At 40.4% G+C, this 21,687-nt stretch overlaps 1 protein-coding gene across 1 annotated transcript in view; it reads left to right on the forward strand.

Moving 5' to 3' along the window:
• Nucleotides 1-11,759: 11,759 nt before the first annotated feature.
• The window catches only part of NUP210 (nucleoporin 210), a 155,498-nt gene continuing 145,570 nt past the window's right edge, over nt 11,760-21,687 (forward strand). The window contains exons 1-2 of the mRNA XM_060239833.1: nt 11,760-12,108; nt 19,684-19,820. Coding sequence (XP_060095816.1) covers nt 11,939-12,108; nt 19,684-19,820 — 307 coding nt within the window. The 5' untranslated portion in view covers nt 11,760-11,938. The remainder of the gene's footprint in view (nt 12,109-19,683; nt 19,821-21,687) is intronic.

Here is a 21,687-nt window from a genome sequence, read left to right on the forward strand (position 1 = left end):
AAATCTCAAAACATCATTCAAACGGGCCACTAATATAAAGACAAAAGGCAGTATCAAACAATTTTATATCAATTCCCAGGCTTCAGAAAACAACAAGGCCTATGCTTAAACACTGATAGCCAGGTGGTCTTGTAAGATTCCATGTTCATGCTCTGTAGTGCTGATAGCAACCACTGAGAAAGCTCTGGCCTGAACAAGTTTTACTTGAAGCAAGAGATTTTGTGGGAAGCAGACACATGGGTAGATCAGTTCTTTGCTTCTAGTAAGTTATATATCTATTTCTATTAACTGAGACTGCTAAAATACATTACCTCTAATCAAAGAAAAAGTCCTTCTCACTAGGGTAGGAAAATATTCAAGATCTTTTACATATTATGGAAAACTTGTGGGACTTCACAGATTCACCTTTCCAGTGTAATTTTCCATACTTAATTTTTTAGCAACTATGACTATAAGGTATAAAAGGAATCAGACAAAACTGTTTAAATATATTTTCCCACTAGAATATGGCTATTTAATCTTTGTTTATGGTTGGAAGGTTTTATACATTTTAAGTACTAATAAAGTACATTTGACTTCAGTTTGAAAACAAAGCATTTCTAATAAATACGCATTATTTGAATATAATTAAACCAGATGTGACTGACTGGTTCGCTTAGTCTTTTATATTAATTAGTTTGAGCCCACTGGCAGCAGTATTCAAACAAATAGCATTTTTTCTAAAGTGTTTTTTAATAATCAAAGTCTGTAAGCTATGGGAACAGTGAATTAGGAACAAAGTGACTATGTTTGTCAATGAAAAGTACTAACTGAAAAATATTTTTATAAACCTAAAATATTCCACAGAATCAGACATACATGGAACACATTTTCCACTGGGAGTCTGCACATGAATTATTTTTTATAACTGCAGAGGCTAAAACTACCATCTTATAATTATTTTTGTGAAATGGATGCATAAAGGACACAAAGTAAAAAATTCACAAAGAGAAACCACATGTGACCAACTTTGAAATCTTATTACCACCCTCTCCATAAATTAGCATTTTAGATACTAATTTATATAGAGCAACTGTGCAAATTATCTTTTAATCGGAATACTTTAAATCATGTCTCTCATTTTTGCATGTAATTAAAATTGTGATAAACTGTATAAAGAAAAACTAGATTTTCTTGTGTGGTGTTACATTTAGTATCAAGTGAAAATAAAAACCTTACTTCCACCTTGTTTGATTTTTTTTTTTTAATAAACAGGTACAAACTGGGGTGGGGCGAGTGGGAGCTTAGGCGTGAACTGATCATGTCCTGAGCAAGATAGAAACTAAGAACTCACTTTCTTCCATTAAAAAACTGACACTGGTTCTTGTTTCCACAACAGAAAGGAAGGAAAGCTTTTCCTTTTCTGTAGGGAAGAACAAAGGATAAAAGTTATGTTCTGAACTTTAGATCTGTTTCTTTCAAGCAAAACTGAGCATTTCCCCACCTCTTTCATCCCACCCTACAGAACAGGGTCAAGTTTTAAAACACTAAAAAAATCCTTCATAAAGAGTGTCCATGTGATGGCAGCTATGTGAGGTAACATCTGACTTACAATGCTATCCTAACTAAGTTGATGTCGGTAGGCTTAGAATGGCCTGACTCTGCTTAGGATGGCATTGCTAGTACATGATTCCCTTGTCAGAGGTGAGAATAGTTTTTCCAAACAAAGCAGTACACATAAAATTTAAGCATCACCAAGCATGAGCATACATGCTTAATGCTAATAAACATATTATAGACCAGACTATTAAACAGCTCTGTAACTAAAGTAATTTCCATCAAAGTACAAAGAATTTACGTCCTTCGTTGATAGGTTCAGGATGCTAAGGTCTTCACACATTTGTTCACCACAGAGATGCTCCAACCCAATTTTATTATATGCACAAGTCTGATCCTGACAAACTTGTGGTCCTAACATCAGGGCTTGATTCCTTTATTTGCTAGTTCATAGCTACTAGGTGCAGAACAGGAATGATTCCCCCCCCATAAATATGTTGCAACCCCTATAGATAAGTTCTGGATATTTCTCCTCAGTCCAAAGATTGTCTGAAGAATTAAATAAGTGGCTTTAAGCCTGAAACATTTAAAGATGATTAACTGGTTTATATTTCTGTTCAAAGAGAAATGCTTGGAGATAATGTGTATGAGAAATTCCAAGCAAGATTTGACTTCCACTTCAATGAGCATTCTATTCCCTATCAACTATTCTCATAAAAGCCTTTCAATTTAATATTTTAAAGAAATACTTTCATTAAGAATCCAGCTAGTTGCAATGGACAAAAGTGAAAATAAAATTAGAAGACCCACAGTGATGGTCCCTTGATAGCAACAATAAAAGAATATTTATGAAGTGATGATATCTTTCAGAGAGCTGAATGTTTTTGATAGCTCAGCAGAAATGCCTTTGGGAGCATATCAATAAATGGAATAAAGTATAAATAATAAAATGCAAGTTATAAGCTTCAGTTTAAACAAAACACACAAAATAGAAAGGTTACAGACCATGGCAATTTTCTCCTGAAGTATCATTACAACAGATAACAACAGATTGAAGCCATTTAACATAAGAGATATTATGTAAATAAAGGATTAGAAGTAATAAAAGCTGCTAGAATGTGAAAGTCCAGGAAGATAACATTACAGACTATGATCCAATCATGAATTGCTCCTTTTGAGAGACAGACAAGAGTCAGATATATATATAAATAAACTGAAATGAAATGTGCACTTGTAGGAAATGAAAAACAATTGAATGAATGTCAGTAATAAATACTGATTTAAAAGCTGTTTATTTAGAGAAAAGTACAAATATTTCAACAATAAACAGAGTTAAAAAGTGTATTCAAGAAAAAGAAGCCAGATATATTGATAACCAGTTTCACTGCTTCTTAACAATGGTCTTAAGTGGATTTCACTTTGTAGAGTTGCCAGCCTCCAGGTGGGGCCTGGAGATCTCCCACTTTTACAACTGATCTCCAGCTGGCAGAGATCAGCTCCCCTGGATAAAATGGCAAAATTCAAAACTGCATTGGTTGAATTATTGCTCTCACACATAAAGTGTGTAAATAAGCATTTAGTGCAATATGAAACAATACATGCAGCAAAACATTAGAACGCAGACCCTCTCATCGCTCCCCCAGTCCGTTTTCCCTATCACGGTCTTAGAGGCTTCACCTTCTGCTGCTTTTTGCAGTCCAGACCTCAGGTAGAGTTGGGGGCGTCGTTCTGTGCAACTTCTCTTAGGAATTGATTCTGGTGCTATTTGTGACTGAATAAACATTTTTTCGTATGTATGCTTAACCAAGGATGATCAGAACTGCGTGTAGTGATTACAAATGTGTTGAAGTTAACCAACCCTTATTCATATGTCTATTTTACCAATTCTAAAGGACTTTAATGTAATAAAAATGGGATCCTCAACATAGTATACAGCATCCCATCCCATCAAGCTGAGGCATTGCCACATTTGCACTTAGTAGAACAAAGAATCCAACTTTCATCACATACAACTCATCAAATGTTTGGGTGGGGAGGGTATCATACTGAAACTCTGAACTTGGAACAAGGGCTGTAGTTATGCAGTGTTTATTGTAATGTGAAAAATTACATGTCTTATCTGCTGGGTGGGATATTTGGCCCTCTAACTCATTTGTGATAGACATCCCTGATGTACACAGTCCCATTTCTGAAAAATATTAGGTGGGTTATGTCTATTTCCATTAGGTTTCTTACCTATACAGCAAAAGTTTTCTCTGTGTTGTTTGCTTAATGTTTTTCAGCGAAGTACTAGGAGTCCCTTGCCTGCAATCAAGTTCTCTAAAAGTCAATAGCTTGTTCTTCATTTTGCTGACACTTTTCAATGCTGATATAATGAAGCCTCCAGTTTCTGTAAACACCAGCGGCACACATTTTTCTGAATTCTCAAGATGCAAATTAAAATCCCTCTGTAATTGCAAATTGTTCCATTTCCCCCTCCTTTTCCTTTCTAGCACTGCAAATTTGCTCCTGCTGCTGACCTGAAAGTTAACATTCTTCAACAGCAGCATCATAGGCAGCCTACAGCAAGAAATTACTGAATTAGAATTTATCTGTAGGTGTAATTGTATTAACAGATCTTACATAGAGATAACACCTTTGTTGACTACCACAGGTGTTAAATTATTTAGCATAACAAAGAAGATTGTATTAACTTCAATTGCAAGTATAAATAAAATAGGAGTCGATTGCACCTTTAAGACCAACTTAGTTTTATTCAGAACGTAAGCTTCCATGTGCATGCACACTTCTTCAGATGAGGAATGAGGTACAGTAAGCAGAGCTACATATAGCTGGTGGGGTTTGGACTGCCAAGTGGTATTGCCTTAGCGTGGCAACCCAGATCAAAGGTTGTCTGAATTTTACTATTCTGCTATTGGTTTTTAACTTTGTACCACTTGGCATTCCAAACCCCACCAGTAAACTCTGCTTACTGTACCTCATTCCTCATCTGAAGAAATGTGCATGCACACGAAAGCTTACATTCTGAATAAAACTAAGTTGGTCTTAAAGGTGAAATTGACTCCTATTTTGTTCTACTACTTCAGACCAACACAACTGTCTATTTGGATCTATCTGCAAGTATAAATGTTACTGTGTTTATCTTGTATATAGTTTTGAGTGTTGCACAGAAACCTCTCAAACTAACCCTCCTGTCTTTCCTGTCATTTTAACCCATTGTTCACAATTTCCCCCTCTGTGCGTGTGTATGTATGTGTGTGTCTATCTATCTTTGTCTCTCTCTATGTAGATTTTTAGAGTTTTAAAAAATGTATTTATGTTTAGAGAAAGAAAACTGATTCCTCATTTAGCACTCGCCTCCCTTCTGTGTGGGGCTCCTCGTGGCAGCTTTTTTCATGGGTTCCGCATTGGTATCTCTGAAGGGGGGCTGTGTGTTCCCTGCTTGCTCCCTGCCCTGCACAAACTCAAGAGCAGAGAACAAGACCAAAACAAAAACTAATGCAGAACTGGTCCGTAATTACTAAGAGGCTATACTTTTTAGGGAATTGTTTACTAACAATGCCTAATACAATTCTTTCAGAATACAAGTTAACACTGTTTTATTTAAACAGGGATCTGTATTGCTTTGATCTCATTTGAATAAATTTGAGCAAACTATTATGTTGTTTTATTACTTTTTATTATGATTTTTCTCTGGTGATGGCAGCCACTTTGAGTTTCCACTGCAAAAGAAGAGTATAAATGAATAAAATAAATTATAGGCATAGGTAGTGGTTTAATGATATCACTGAGATGGTGTTCACAGGGATGGTATGCACAACTTTCTTTGCAAAGTATGTCACTAAAGGGAAATTGGTACATACTAGTCTGAGCTGTGACACTATAATGCATTCAGGAGATGTGTGCCAGGCTTCACTAAATCCACAATGACTTTAATATGTAGTAGCTTTCTTTCTTAAAAGTACATAAAACAAAATAGTTTTTTCCATTAGCACTTTGTCATTTCCACAGCTGATGTAACTATCATTTTCTATCCATTATATTAGACTTCATCACCATAATTTGGCTACTGAATAGCTTATGCGTACAACCCCTCAAATTTATAAGTATTTCTCAGCAACGTTAAATGAGAGATTGATAGCAGCAATAAAACTGAATTGCACAAATTCTGCTTTGCTTTCTTATGCTGTACTTTAACATAATTTTAATTATGTCATCAAGAATTTATTTTCTCAAATAAAACATAAAGTTTTCTATTTAAATAGATGTTTATATAAATGTTAGAGCAAGTTGACTAGTTCTTGTGTTCAGGTTTATAATACTTGGGTTACCTTTTATTCAGATCCATTATCATTTATTAGGTTAGATCCAAGTGGGCAGCCGTGTTGGTCTGAAGCAGTTGAACAAAGCAGGAGTCAAGTCGCACCTTTAAGACCAAACAAGTTTTATTCAGAATGTAAGCTTTTGTGTGCTGTCTAAGCACACTTCATCAGACATTAGGTTAGTTTCACCCTGACCTGGATAGCCCAGGTTAGCCTGATCTCATCAGATCTCTGAAGCTAAGCAGAGTCATCCCTGGCTAATATTTGGAAGGGAGATTACCAACACAGAGACAGGCCTCTATATGTCTTTTGCCTTGAAAACTGTAGGGGTCAGCTGTGTGACTTGACAACTTCCTCCCCGGCCCCCAATAAAGTTACTTCCAGCCTGCAATATGGCTTTACCCAGGGGTCATTTTGTAGAAAAATAGGTGGTGGAGCTCATTAGTGCCAGATCACAAATGTGTGTGCAGTTAGGCCTCTGGTCCTTCAGTGGTACTCTTCTTAACCCCAATATTCAATGGCCTCTACTCTTGCATCAGACATCTGTTTGGCATCTTACTTCTGACTCCACATGATGAGTTAATTAATTTCATTTATACCCCACTTTTCTTGCTGAGATTCATGGCAGATTACAAAATGTGTATAAAGAGACAATTCAGTCAGATGGCATAAGACATCCAATGCAATAGGACCAGGACTACAAAAGTTAGAAGATGTTGATCTTATCCATTTACAAGGTGGCACCCTCAGAAGGTTTTGCTCACATGAGTGCAGCTTATGTAATGGAGCATAATAGGAGAGGCAGTCCTGCAGCTACGTGGGACCAAGACTTTGTAGGTGATGACTTGAATCTGGTAACTGGTTGGTAACTAATGGAGTGACTGAAGATTGAGTGTGATATTTACCAATTTTACGTGATTTTGGAAAGTATCAGAGGTAATGGGAAGGGTTGTGGCTTAGTAGTAGAGCATCTGCCTTGCATGCTAGAAGGTCCCAGGTTAAATCCCCAGCAACTCCATCTGAAAGGACCAGGTGGCAGTGATATGGAAACAACATGTCAGGAAACAGGTTCCCAGCCTGATTTATGGTTATACCTTCTAGCAGGGAACCTCTCCCCCCCACACACACACTATTTTTGGTGGCAAAAATGCCAGAAAAAGAAAATCTGACACTCCTCCTTCTGCTACATCCTATTTGCAGTTCAATGGAGAAATTTATAGTTTTTGAAAAGTGAATCCCAGCTAAAATGTGTAACTTTGGGTCAGATTGAGAACTGATATCCTGATATGTGAAATTAATATTGTGTATTGTAGCCATTAGCTGAAAGTAGTCACAGGATCAAACTTTTTTTTACTAAGGTCACAGGATCCAACCTTTTGAGTCTCCTTTGCAAAACTCTAGGGCTGTATTCAGACATGCAAATGTTTTTGAGCCCTTCTTCTGTTGTTGGTGTGCATTTTTTAAAAAAGAAAGAAAGGCAGCTTTAAGTGTGCTTGCATGGCGTTTCTGAATCAATTCATTTTTATGCAGGAAACTTGACTTATATCTTAATGTCATCCTTCCTACACTTCACCTTCCATACATGTGATACGTTCATGTGATGACATTCCAAAAGCTAAACAAGCATGTATATGGTTAGATTTTAGGAATACATGGAAAAGAAAGAAAGCAGGTTGCAATCCCAATCCCAATATGTTTAGTTAGTTTAGTTTAATTTATTTCTATCCCACTCCATTTCCTGCAAGCAGGACTCAGGGCAGCATACAACATATACATAAAACAACAACAACATACAGTACAGTAAAATTGGATGGTGTCATATGTCTATCCCACAATAGCTGAGGTGACTAGCATACAATCTATATTCCACTATTGGAAGATCTTAAACAGGAGAGAAAGAGAAGAAAATAGAAGGGGAGGGGGAAGAAGCCTGGGAGGCCACTCTCTAACTGTCGCTGTCCTCAACTATATGTCTGGTGGAACATCTCAGTCTTACAGGCCGTGCAGAACTGAGCCAAGTCCTGCAGGGCCTGGATCTCACTAGGAAGAGAGTTCTACCAGGCTGGGACTAGGACTGAAAAGGCCCTGGCCTTGGTCAAGGACAACCAGACCATTTTGGGACCAGGAGCACCCAACAAGTTGGTACTAGCTGAGTGCAATACTCTCTGAGGAGGATATAGGAAGAGGCAGTCTTGCAGATACGATGGTTCCAGACTGTTTAGGGCTTTAAAGGTAAGTATTAGAACCATGAACTTGATTTGGTATTCAATCTGGAGCCAGTGCAACTGGTAGAACACAGGACATAGTGTATATGCACTCTCAAGGGGATTCCCATAAGGACCTGCACAGCTGCATTCTAGACCAGTTAAAGTTTCCAGAGCAAGTTCAAGGGCAGCCCTGTGTAGAGCAACTTATACTCCAGTCTAGAGGTGATTGTTGCATGGATGACTGTAGCTATGTCAGCACAGGATAGATAGGAGACCAGTTGCCAAGCCTGGCAAAGGTGAAAAAATGCCACCCTGACTGTATTTGTGACCTGTGCCTCCAGAGTAAGAGAGGCATCAAGGGTCACACCCAAACTTCTGACAGAGGATGCTGACACCAGCTGTAGCCTGCCTGGAGTGAGAAGCTGAAATCCTGCCCCTCCCCCAATCCAGCCGCAGGACCTCCATCTTCGATGGGTTCAGCTTCAGGCAGCTCTGTTTTAGCCATCCCACAACAGCCCTCAAACAGTTGACCAGATCTTCTGGGGTGGTGCCGCCTGGCTGGCTAGCCATTGACTGATAATGCTGGATGTCAGCAGCATACCGATGACACCATAGCCCAAACCGCCTGACCAGCTGGGCGAGAGGGTGCATTTAGATGTTAAAAAGCATTGGGGAAAGGATCACCCTTTGCAGGATATCACACACCAAAAGGTGTCATGAAGAAACCATCTCCTCACGCACCACCCTCTGTCCCCACCCTTGAGGAATGAGAACAGCCATTGGAAAGCAGCCCCACATACTCCAGTGGTAGTCAGGTGATGGGTCAACAGGTTATGATCAACCATGTCAAATATTGCTGAAAGATCTAATAACACCAACAGTGCCAACTCACCCTGATTCAGCTGTTTATGGAGGTCATCTGTAAGGGCAACCAGACCCATCCCATGACCAGGTTGGAAGCTAGACTGGAACGGAACTAGAGCCAATGGATCCAAGAAAGCCTGCAGCTGTTCTGCCACTGCCCATTCAACCACCTTGCCCAGAAACAATACATTCAAGCCTGGGTAGTAGCTGCTAGATTAGAAGGATCCAGTGGTTTCTTCAGCAGCAGCCTCACCACTACCTCCTTCAGAGTCCCTGGGAAGACCCCTGAACTCAGGGACAGATTAATAATACCTTCCAGGGAAGTCCTCCCCACACTGTGTCTGAGTGATTACTAAAGGAGAGTGGGCTCCCTATCTGATGATGTCTCTATGGATGAGAGAGACCGGGTATATGAAATGGTCATGGCTCTGTATATATTTTAAAAGAAGCAAGGTGGGTGGTGAACTGTGATTGCCTTTTATCTGCTTTGAGACCTCTTAAACACTGAATCGCTAAGACCACATTGTACTATCAATCATTTTGTGGACATTAATGTTTTGTTTAATGATATTTGGATAATGGAATGTCATGATGGGCAGATCCATAACAGTTTTATTAAAAATAGATTAAGACGATATCCATTGGATGGCTAGCATTAGCCTATGCTTTAAACAGATCAGTTATGAATCACTGAGGCTTCTAAACTCCATTGCTTTTGCAAGGCTTCAGATATTCCAACACAGGTAATACATCTAAGATATCAAGTCAAGGAGCACCACAGGATTACTGAAGTTTGCACCATTGACCTGAAAAGAATCCTTTCTGCTAGAAATGTAAATGAGATGGCCAAACCGGGAACAGTGGGAACTTCACATACATCAAGGTCCCAATATCAACAGGACTATACTAGTACCTTGTGGCTTAGTGGAGACCAGAAAAGAACTTAGTGTTGGCAGTGGAGACCAGAAAAGAACTTAGTGGGCCAAAGGCAGCAGCTGCTTAAGGACAAGATAGGGCACTCCCTGGGATGGCAGAAACATGGCAGCCTCAGCAGCAGACCCTTTTCCTGCAAATCAGTTGCTGAGCACAGGAGCAGGGGCAGGAGTTTAGCCAGCCTGAGGCTTCACATGGTGGCAGGTATGACATTAAGGAACTCTATCTAGCTCTATGTAAACCCAGCTGGGGTACAGCAAGCCAAAAAGAGAATGATGAACGGTGCTTGAAGAAGAGAGAGTCAGAGCTGGACTTGGCCAGCGTAGGTGGACACCCATGGATAAAAAGTGTGATTTGATGGTGAGTTCATGTGGATCAAACATAAAAAGCCTAAGGATCCATGAAGATCTGTGGTTTGGAAACATGTTTTTACCCTGTGGCCATGCCACAAAGTGCCCAACATGTGATTTTTATGTTGCAAGCTTTGGCTACGGACATGATATGTGGATGAATGATGATTATGGGGTGAACAAGAAAACTGTGGGTACTTGATTTCTGTCATGCTAGCTCTGCCAATGGACATGATAAGTAATTTGATGGTGAGCTTGGGGTGACCCAAAGCAAAGCCCCCAAAGATCCATGGTTCAAAACCATGTTTTTGCTCCATGGTGTCACCACAAAACCGTGGATTCATGATTTCTGCGGTGCAAACTCTGCCCATGGACATATCTGATTGGATACTGGGTGACCCAAGGCAAAAATCCAGAGGATGCATGAGGATCTGTGCTTCAGAACCATGTTTTTGCTGCATGGTGCCACCACAAAGCCATGAATACTGTGATGCAAGCTGTGCCCATGGATGTTGATGTGACCCAAAGCAAAAACTTTGAGGATCCATGCATTCAAAGTGCGTTTTTGCACTGGTGTTGAAACAAACAAATCAGTGGATGTATGATTTTTGTGGTGCTGCCTATAGTCTAAGACATGGTCTACAGTGTGACGGTAGCTTTATTTTGTTTCAATGTAAAATCACATGAATTCATGAGGATCTCTGTAGATCCAGCTTTTACTTTTCTCCCTTACAAATCAAATGTGAGAAATTTACAAGGACTTATTAAGTACCTCTGTCAATGTCCACATAACAGAAAATAGTTTGGAACTGTTATATAGGTGCCATTGTACCCCAGACAGCATTTGTGGGCTGTCTAAAAATGGAACTGATAAAAGTTGACACTGTTTACAAGTTAAGGTATCTTTCCCTCATATATGGTGGACTTATCCAGTTATGAAGCAAATTTAGCAGTACACATAAAAACTGTTTAGTACAGTTCTGGAGTGTAAAGTGCCATAGAGCCCAACGCTAATTCTGTTTTGACAGAAATTCAAGAAAACTGTGGGATTTTTTATTTCTGGCACAGGATGCATCAGGTACAATCTGCAATGTATGGCTGCCAGCGTCGTCTCTGCATTCCTTCCAGCACAACTGTACACAGCTCAGGGCTCATGATTTAGGGGTTTTTTGTAACATACCCATCCTGAAGGCGTGGCAACTACTCCCCCCGCCCCTAGCCAGAAACAGCTGCAAGAAGAAGAACAGAGAAACTCTTGCTGGATCTCCTCCTTCAAGCTTCCTCTCTTGTCCTCAGTTATAAACCCCTAAAGCGAAAGAAGCCTGAAGCCACTTCAATTAGCGGTGTTGAAACAAACAAACGCAAATGTATTTCCCCCGCGAGGCCGGGGAGGCAACCAGTGTCCCCAGGCGCCGCCACGTGACCCCAGCGGCGCACCTGCTGCTGCCTCGGCCGCCGGCAAAGGGCCTTCCTTCCGTCCCCCGAGGAGCGCTCCCTCCCTCCCCGCCGTCGCAGCCCAGCCCTCTGCGGGGTCTCTGCCTTCCTTTGGCCGCGCCGTGACGTCCCTCGAATAGCAGCTCGAGGCGGGTGATTCTTGTGAGGCAGTTGGTGGTGCTGCCCACAACTTCCCTTTCCTTTGGCTCTGGCAGCGCTTAAGAACCAGGGCACCCCAGTGCCAGCCGGACTCTTTCCCTTCGGACACAGCAAAGCTGCCTTCACTGCAGGGATGGCGGCGGCGTCTGCAGCCCCTGCACGCTGGGGGTTGTTTTGGCTGCTTCTTCTCCTGCCCGTTTCTGTGACGCCTTCCAAGCTGAACATCCCCAAAGTGCTTTTGCCGTTTACTCCGAGCACCAGAATCAACTTCACCCTGGAAGCAAGCGAGGGATGCTACCGCTGGTGAGTGACGGCAGGGAGGACCGTTTTGAAGCTGGCGCGACTGAGGCACGTGGCGCAGGTGTGGCGGCTCGCGTTTGGGTCTGCGACGCGTGGACGAGGAAGCCAGGATGGGGTCCTGTACAAGAAGCCTTCTGGTCTTGCGTGACGTGGGTAGTTCTGTAGCAGGGTGGTCACATGCATACCCTAAACAAGCTCCTCTTTGCCCGTTCGCCTTCCGTTGTCTTTTGCACAGGACCCTTACGCCACCGTCCTAGGCCATTTTGGAAACCAAAATGAATAGCCTACAGGACGCATGCTGCACAGCGGTATGTGCAGAGGTAACTGCTCTTGGTAGAATCAAGCATTTTTTTGTTTGTTTTTGCACAGATGACCAAATAATTTGTCCTCCCTGCCCAGGAATCCAGAATGAACTATTAGCCAAAAGGCAGTGGTACCATACTGAGCAGTCTGGTCTTGGCGGCAAACATTTCATTGGTATCAGAGCAATGGTGGAGATCTCTGTGTGTTCTTTAAGGAAAATCCCACTTTGGGCAAAGTTCCTAAAATATCAAGGAACAATAAGTATTTAATAATCTTTGGGCAAAAATGTAGATCTGCAAGGAAAGAGGGACTGCAGTTGTAAAAAAGTTGACACCTGTTATCTGGCGGTCTTTTTGAATAACTCTTCCAGTTGTATAGACGCAGAGCACACCATGATAAGAGAACTGTAATATGAATTAGGTTGCAACAGGGATGATTCTTCCTTGCGAATATTAACTGTATGTAAAGAAAAAGGAAAGCATTTTAGAAGTTTTAAAAGCATTTTACAAGTTTTAAAATCAATCAGTTCAAAGATATTATCTCTCTTGACACCACTTCTTCACAATTACCATCCTTGAATCCCCTGATAATAAAATATATGATATTTCTGAATATTTGAATTTTTGCTTTCATGCAGTTCCTATTAGCTTTGTTTAACCTAAATGCAATTATTCGATTGATTTCAGTGCACATTGCTTAGCAGAAGTGTGCTCAGGATAAAGCTGAATAGCACATTTCTAAGTGTATGTATTCAGAAGTTCCACTCAGTTCATGGGATCTTATTCCTTGTTTGTAAAGTTACTTTATACCAAGTCCAGACCATGCTTGGATCATGAATTCACCTAGCTCAATATGGTCTACTCTGATTAGCAGTAGTTTTCCAGGGTACCAGGCAGATAGAGATTTTTCCTAGCATCCACCACTTGAGCCCATTTGTCATGAGAGGTATATGAAACAGAGATTTGGCCAGTATGGTAATTGTGAGAAACTTTGATCATCTTTGAAAAGAAATGTCTTTAGTGACCAACCAGAAGCAAAAAAAAATGTGTTCCCCTTCTCTTTCAGGTTGCCCAGAGGCTACAATGGCTAACTTGTGCATTATCAGTGGGCAGTCTATTAAAACATTTTGCTGGCTAATAACTTTGTGGGCAAAGGGAAGTTTCATAATTTCTACAGAGTTCCCACTCAAGCTGCAGCTCCCCCTTTCGCAATTGAATCCTTCAAGAGTGGCTAAATGGTTGATGTGGGAGGCTTTAAAACACAGGTGAAATGGGGTTTCCAAAATTAGAACTCTTTAGTTCTTTGGACCCAACCCTTAGAGTATTTTCTAATATTTTGATCCCTGACTTTTTAAATGTTTTCATTTATAATCTGCCATCATGTCTCAGTTGAGCCACCCACATAGCATACATGCAAATAACATGTTGAATCATGCAATCCTAAACAGAATATACTCTTTCAAGTCCATTGAAGTCAGTGGACTTGAAAGAATATAACTCTGTTTAGAAATGCATTCTTGAATGGTTAAAAAGAAATTAAAGCATGGTATCCTGATAAAATGGTGAAAAGTATGAAAATAAGTATTCATAATAAGTATATGTAACGTATCAGTGAACTAAAGCTACCAATCATGCTTCTCTGTGTTAGTGTTGTTTTAATGTTTGTTGCTTCTTGGTTTTTTAAATGATTGTTTGGTAGGATTTTCTAAAAGGCTTTGAGGGAAAAAATACACAGAAAAAGAACAGGAAACAGTGTTGCATCAAATGTGTTTATTCTTGTTCCATATGAAGGGACAAAAACAGGAAGTAGCTTTTTCAGGTAAAACATTGAAATATGTTGGTTATGATTAGGGGTGGAATTCTAGCAGGAGCTCTTTTGTATACTAGGCCACACTCCCCTGATGTAGCCAATTCCCCAAGAGTTTAGAAGTCTCTTTTTTGTAAGCTCTTGGAGGATTGGCTATATCAGGGGTGTGTGGCCTAATATGCAAAGGAGCTCTTGCTAGAATTTTACCCCTGGTTATGATTTCATCAAGAATAATTAGCCAGCTACAGTTTACTTCATTAATTTTTTTTGTTATAATTTTAATGCAAGTTGAAGTCTGGCAACAGAATAAGAGAATTTCCGAATGTATTTCAAATGCTATTGCGTCCAGTATATATAAGAGAGATAAACTGATATGCTGTTCATACATACCTTAATATGTGTAGAGTATATGCTCAGTAGAAAGTGACATTGCACCTTCCTGCTTCCGCTTCCCAGTGCACATTTTCAACTTGAATTTGGCATGCAGCCTCTCCATTTCTGATGAGTGTGTGAGTTTTGCCTGTACTAGTGAACTTCAGTCACATAGATCCTAGTTAAATATTACATTCAGTGCACTGATCAAAGGTGATAACAGACGAATGAGAATGGGCAACGGTGTGGTCCTGCTTCCTTGCTGTGTACACATGCATTAATGACTACTATTAATGACTGGGTTGCAATGGAGATCTAATTCAGCCTCTTGAATAACAAACAATGTGCATTGTTCTGTTGGTTATGCACTAGAAAAGACACAGTGATTGGGTAACTTAATCAGTCATCACAATCAAAGAAATACTCTTGACTTGAACCATTGTTTCTGCTGTTGTTGCCAATAACCATTGCATTAAATTTATATTCAAAATGTAGCAGTTGGTTTATGCAGACTTCAAAATAGGTTAGGAAACATTTAATATTTTGTTGTTTGTATTTGTTTTTATATTTCAGTATAGTATGCAGTGAGCTTTCTTCAACTTGAAGATGTCCAAAGACTATCAGAATAAATACAGAGAGCACAAAGAGTGAATGTGTTCCTAAAGGATTTAGAAGAATTTTACAAAGACATTCACTGGAGAGGGCTATTTATGTAGTTGCTTTTCATTAATTTTGGCATTTACTTGAAGTAAGAGCTCATTTGTATCAATGGACATTGGTGACTCCCAAAATATCAACAGTTCATTTTATGCCCACTGGCCCTGCATCTTTCTCTTTTTAAATTAAGCATTTAAAATTACGCATTTTAAATTACGCTTTTCAGTTCAGGGTTTGAAGCACCCTTTCAAACAGCAGTTCTGTTTTTAGCCATAGGTTGCTTTCTGAAACACAGGCAGGATGTGTGAGTGGTACATCTTTTTTTGTGTGTGCAAGAGAATTTGGAGGAAGTTGCAGTAGTCTGTGTTTTGGCCTTCCTAATCTATGTTTTTATCTCTTTTTTTGCTCAGAAGAGCAAATTGAGCTGGCACATAAGTGAAGAAACTATAGAGAGTCTGGGTAATTAAGCAGTGCAAGATGCTGCATATTTCTACATAATAATCTTTAAGTCAGTTTTCTTTCCATTTAATTGGCATGCCTTCATTCACTGTAGTCTGTGAATTCAAGTTTGGCAAAGAGCTGAAAATTTTGTTTTGGGTATCCCTTATCCATCCCTCACAAAGCAACAGTGTCTGAGTTGATAGAATCTATGCTCACTTGTTTTAAAACATGTTGTAAATATGTCAAATATTTATTTCCTGCCGTTTTACTTCACAAGAGTACATAGGGTTCCCAAAAGGTCTCCTATTGAGGCATTAACCAGACGCATATCAGCTTAGCTTCTACAAGGTTGCTGTATCATGTTCCCTCCAACTATACTATGAAACAATAAGGAGAAGGTATAGCTGTTGGCAGGTGTAAGAGCATTCCATCGTCCCCAGTGGTTTTACAGGAGATTTATTGCTTTTGTATCTGACAGTTTCCTTTCAGTTGCTGAACTGTCTAGTACTGAATGCTGGGTAGAATCCACAGGCCATTAGTTACTGTGCAGTTCAGTTTTTCCCAGGAGGACAGGAGAATCCTCCAATGATGTGTGAATCTAGACCTGGAGGCAACTGCTTCTTGTACAACAGATTATGGTAGGAGGAGGAGTGTAGTTTGGAGAAGGTGTCTGAGATATGGGAATATTTGTAACCTTTCTAATTTCCAGCCCATCTTTAGGAATGATGGTGTTCAAGTTCCTGGTTTAGTCTTTTTTGGGTCCTTGATGTTGTGCAATCCCAGATCTATAAGGAACAAAACTGCAGGATGTAAAAGAACAGGGCAGTTTTGATCTGGCTTGTTTGTCCTAGGCCTGAGTGGAGCCTGATGAAGTTGTTCCATTTATTTGTTTGATATCTTGCCCTCCCCCGCTTCCTATGCTGTTTTCCCAAAGCAGACCACAACCCCAGGCTGTAACTTGCCCTGCAGTTACCTCTGTGCTGATGGGAGAGAATACGGGTGCTGTCCTTTCCCCCTCCAGTTTGGTGTCGTGGTTAAGTGTGAGGACTCTTATCTGGGAGAATCAGGTTTGATTCCCCACTCCTTCACTTGCACCTGCTGGAATGGCCTTGGGTTAGCCATAGCTCTGACAGAGGTTGTCCTTGAAAGGGCAGCTGCTGTGAGAGCCCTCTCAGCCCCACCCACCTCACAGGGTGTCTGTTGTGGGGGCAGAATACTTAGGAGTTTGTAAACCGCTCTGAGTCTCTGATTCAGGGAGAAGGGCAGGATATAAATCTTCAATTCTTCTTCTTCTTCTCCAGAGCAAAGATGCATTTGTGAGTGTGCTACCTTTACACAAAAGAAACAGAACAGAAGCTACTGTGATGACTTTAAAGGGAAGGTTGAGAAGTGCAGTGACTTTAAAGGGAAAGATGAGAAAGTGATTACTGGAGCACTGGAGAAGTAGCAGAAATTGCTTAGAAAAATATCATTCACTCTTGAGAAACCATTGCTTACCCTTGCCGTAGTTCACAAAAGGAAGATTGCTTCAGAAGATAGTCAGATAATGTACCTGATGCTCAGATGGTCACAATCTTACATTATTTGCAAATATCAGTTAGACAGCAAAGGTTAACTTGTTGCTGAGATAAATATTTATAACCTGATTTGTACTCACTGAGCGTGACATAAATCTTATATACATTTTATTTATTTATTTATCAAATTTGTAGCCTGTCTTTCCCACAGCAAATGCAGCTTGAGATGTTCTATCAACAATGTAGAAAAGGGAGGGGGGAGAGGGAAAGGCTGCTTTGCTGCTCTGTTTTATCTGGGAATAAACACAAAATGATGACCAAAAAAAGCAGGCAAGGGAAAATGAAGCAGACAGCCAGTTGCTGGAGGGTCTGATAGGAGCCCTCTGCAGGCCTGATCCGGCCTGCGTTTGATACCTCTGGTCTAAGAGATTACTTAATTTCCCCACTTTTATCTGCTAAAAGCTGTGACAAAACTTTCCCCAGAGAATGACCATGTTTTAAAAAGATTTAGCTGTAATATATGTATCATATAACTGGACATTTCAGAGAGATCTGAGAGAGAGCAGAGAAGCTCTGAGATAGAGCAGAGAATAACTGATATAAGGGTGAGCAGCTGGGGAAGTAGATGAGAATATCTGAATTTGTGTGACTGCTGAAAATTCTGAGTTTGTGGTTGCTGGGGTACTGCTGTTTGTTTGGTTGAATGGGCTGAAGGTGCAAGTGATTGAAGGTGATTGTTGCTGATTGATTAGGAGCGGCTGTGTTCCTCACCCTTTTTGCATTGTTAAGCTGCGCCTTGCCAGAGCTGCGAGCCTTTGTTGCGAGCCGAAGGGCGAGAGCTAAAGGGCTCTTAGCCTGGGGGCTCTGTAAAGACCAGCAACTCAGATCCCTAATTTCCTTGTGCTCCCAATAAGGTAAGTTGACCTCCAGAAGGGGAGCCACATAGACAAACAGGATTTAAAAGGGGACTGTATATATATTTTTAAAAAGCTATCATTAAGGTATAATGCCAGCAGGAGGGTGGGGGCTTTCCAGTGTTTTGCACTGAGTGCAAGGACAGAATGAGTAGGTACATTGATGACAGAATGAGTAGGCACATTGATGAACGCGGATTATTGAGGAAGACTCAACAAGGGTTCTGTAAGGGAAGATCTTGCCTCACTAACCTGTTACAGTTCTCTGAGGGGGTGAACAAACATGTGGACAAAGGAGACCCAATAGATGTTGTTTACCTTGACTTCCAGAAAGCTTTTGATAAAGTTCCTCATCAAAGGCTCCTTAGAAAGCTCGAGAGTCATGGAGTAAAAGGACAGGTCCTCTTGTGGATCAAAAACTGCCTAATTAATAGGAAGCAGAGAGTGAGTATAAATGGGCAGTCTTCGCAGTGGAGGAGGGTAAGCAGTGGGGTGCCGCAGGGCTCAATACAGGATCCCATGCTCTTTAACTTGTTCATAAATGATTTGGAGATGGGAGTGAGCAGTGAAGTGGTCAAGTTTGCAGATGACACTAAATCGTTCAGGGTGGTGAGGACCAGAGAGGATTGTGAGGCTGGGTGAGTGGGCGTCAACGTGGCAGATGATTTTCAGTGTGGCCAAGTGCAAAGTAATGCACATTGGGGCCAAGAATCCCAGCTACAAATACAAGTTGATGGGTTGTGAACTGGCAGAGACTGGCCAAGAGAGAGATCTTGGGGTCGTAGTAGATAACTCACTGAAAATGTCAAGACAGTGTGCGATTGCAATAAAAAAGTCCAACGCCATGCTGGGAATTATTAGGAAGGGAACTGAAAACAAATCAGCCAGTATCATAATGCCCCTGTATAAATTGATGGTGTGGTCTCATTTGGAATACTGTGTACAATTCTGGTCACCGCACCTCAAAAAGGATATTATAGCATTGGAAAAAGTGCAGAAAAGGGCAACTAGAATGATTAAAGGGTTGGAACACTTTTCCTATGAAGAAAGGTTAAAAAGCTTGGGGCTCTTTAGCTTGGAGAAACATCGACTGTGGGGGTGACATGATAGAGGTTTACAAGATTATGCATGGGATGGAGAAAGTAGAGAAAGAAGTACTTTTCTCCCTTTCTCACAATACAAGAACTCGTGGGCATTCAATGACATTTCTGAGCAGTCAGGTTAAAATGGATAAAAGGAAGTACTTCTTCACCCAAAGGGTGATTAACATGTGGAATTCACTGCCACAGGAGGTGGCGGTGGCTACAAGCATAGGCAGCTTTAAGAGGGGATTGGATAAAAATATGGAGCAGAGGTCTGTTCTTAATCTCCTTTGGGGAAAAACCATTAAGAACAAATCTTTACGTTGGTTAAATTGACAAAATCTTTGTATGTATGCAGTACCATCTGACAGAGTTGCTTCAGGTTAAGAGACTTCTACAAGAATTTTGGTATGGTATTACATATATACAAAATTGAATTACATTCCAGTGATTATATTCCAGTGATTTTAAAGAATTTTTTTAAAGGTCTTCTACCAGACCAGAAGTTGCCAGCATTGAAGCTGTAGAACAAGACAGTCGGCAGTGTTCACAAAAGGCTGTTGTCCAAGCACGATCATCACAACCAACACGTCTTACAAGTATTATTTTGGCTGAAGATGTTAGTAAGTATAATAATGTTAGGCTTTGTAGAGCCTCTTATTATGGGTATGTTTCTGTAGTGTTTACACACATAACCTTCTTCCCCATGAGACCCTTAATGAATATACTGAATGTAGCAATGTGCTTTCCCACTTGTCTCTTTCAAATTTTGGACCAGGGCTGTGGGGAGACCCAGAACAATGGATTAGAACTGAAATTATACAGAGTTCATTTATGCATCCTGCTTATTTCGACTAGAATGCAATACTTCCTTTCAAGACTGATTTGGGATGATTTAAGCAGACGTATCTGTACCCATTTCAGACAGAAATGTGGAGTGTTCGTTATTGCAAGCACCGATATCCCACAGCTCAGGAAAGATTGAGAAGACTTCATATATGTCTATAGATGAGAGAATGAGAGGGTACTGCAAGGGAGCAGGAATGTGCTCAAGCTGTTTTAAAGTAAAAAAAGAGAAAATGAAAAAAAAGAAATTGGGGAAATGTGTGATAGAGAACATGGTAAGACACGTTAGTTAACTGTAAGATGTTAAACCATTTTGAGCTGATGATAGAACCTGGGTGACATGCGTGTATTAATGAAGAGAGTGGAAATATGAATAACTGTTAAGTGGTAACCTGAGTTCTTTGCGAATATTCAGTTCTGGAAATAACATTTCGATCTTATGCTTATGCAGAAGAAGTCCAATTGTATTCAGAGGAACTTATTGCAGGGTTGTATATAAATCATGACTTTTTAAAGCAATGAATACATGAAAACAGTGATCTCTTTTGCAGGTTTTACAATCATAAATACAAGAGACCACAAAAGATGCACAAGAGTAACTCTCCACATGATGAAACTGAGATAGTATTTAGGGGTTACAGAGTGTTAGATTGAAAAAGTTTCATGGAGGACAGAATAGATCCATTCTACTCTACAAAAAATGTGAAACAGATTGTGTAATCCAGTTTAGGTTTCTCAATCCATTCCTGGTTTGTACAGAGGCTTGGACCAGGTTTATGACTCATTAATCTACTGTGACCCAGGGACATGCTTGAGCCATTCTAGAGTGAAACTTTGTATGCCCCAATCACATTTATTTTATTCATTTATTTTACATTAAGTCAATACAAGCATCAGGATGAGACATGCAGTAAACAATACAGTAGTGATTGGGTTGCAGAAATCTGAAAACGGGCCTGAAACAAGGCATAAGCATTAATATGACATATTAAATGATGCAGAAATTACACAGTAGGATCACACTTGCACCAACAGAAAGTGCATACTATACACAGCTGGATAGTGCACAGTCCCTATCCCTTTATGACAGCAGCTTTCTGAACCATTTCATTACAGTATAGCACAGTCTTGTTAGCTATTTTTAAAAGCTATCCTGAATAATTCAATTTTGCATAGTTTGCAGAGTGCCAGAAGAGTGGGAGCCTTACTGACCTCTTCAAGGCAGGACGTTCCGTAAGGTGGGGGCTGCAAGAGAGAATTCATGTGCATGGGCAGTTGTTGTTTTTGCCCATTTGTGGATTGGCACCTGCAAAGAGCCTTGATCAGACGAGGAAAGCTGTTATGGTGGAGCATGGTGGAGAGGTAGTCCTGCAGATATGAGAGATAACAGCTATGCAGGGTATTGCTTGAGAAACAAGTTTTGTTATTGTACAGTGTTTGAGATAAAAGACTGGAGAAAAATGAGGGTTGGTTGGAATGTCAGAGTATGATCTAGGAGTGTCAGGTTTAGATTTCCAGTCTGCTGTGGAAGCTTGCTGGGTGACCTTGGGCCAATTACACACTCTCAGGCTAACAGATCTCATAGGGTTGTGAGAATAAACTGAAGAAGGGGATAGATTGAGATGGGTAGTCAAGTTAGCCTGT

Source organism: Heteronotia binoei, chromosome 5, assembly GCF_032191835.1.
Source record: "Heteronotia binoei isolate CCM8104 ecotype False Entrance Well chromosome 5, APGP_CSIRO_Hbin_v1, whole genome shotgun sequence".
Classification (NCBI taxonomy): domain Eukaryota; kingdom Metazoa; phylum Chordata; class Lepidosauria; order Squamata; family Gekkonidae; genus Heteronotia; species Heteronotia binoei.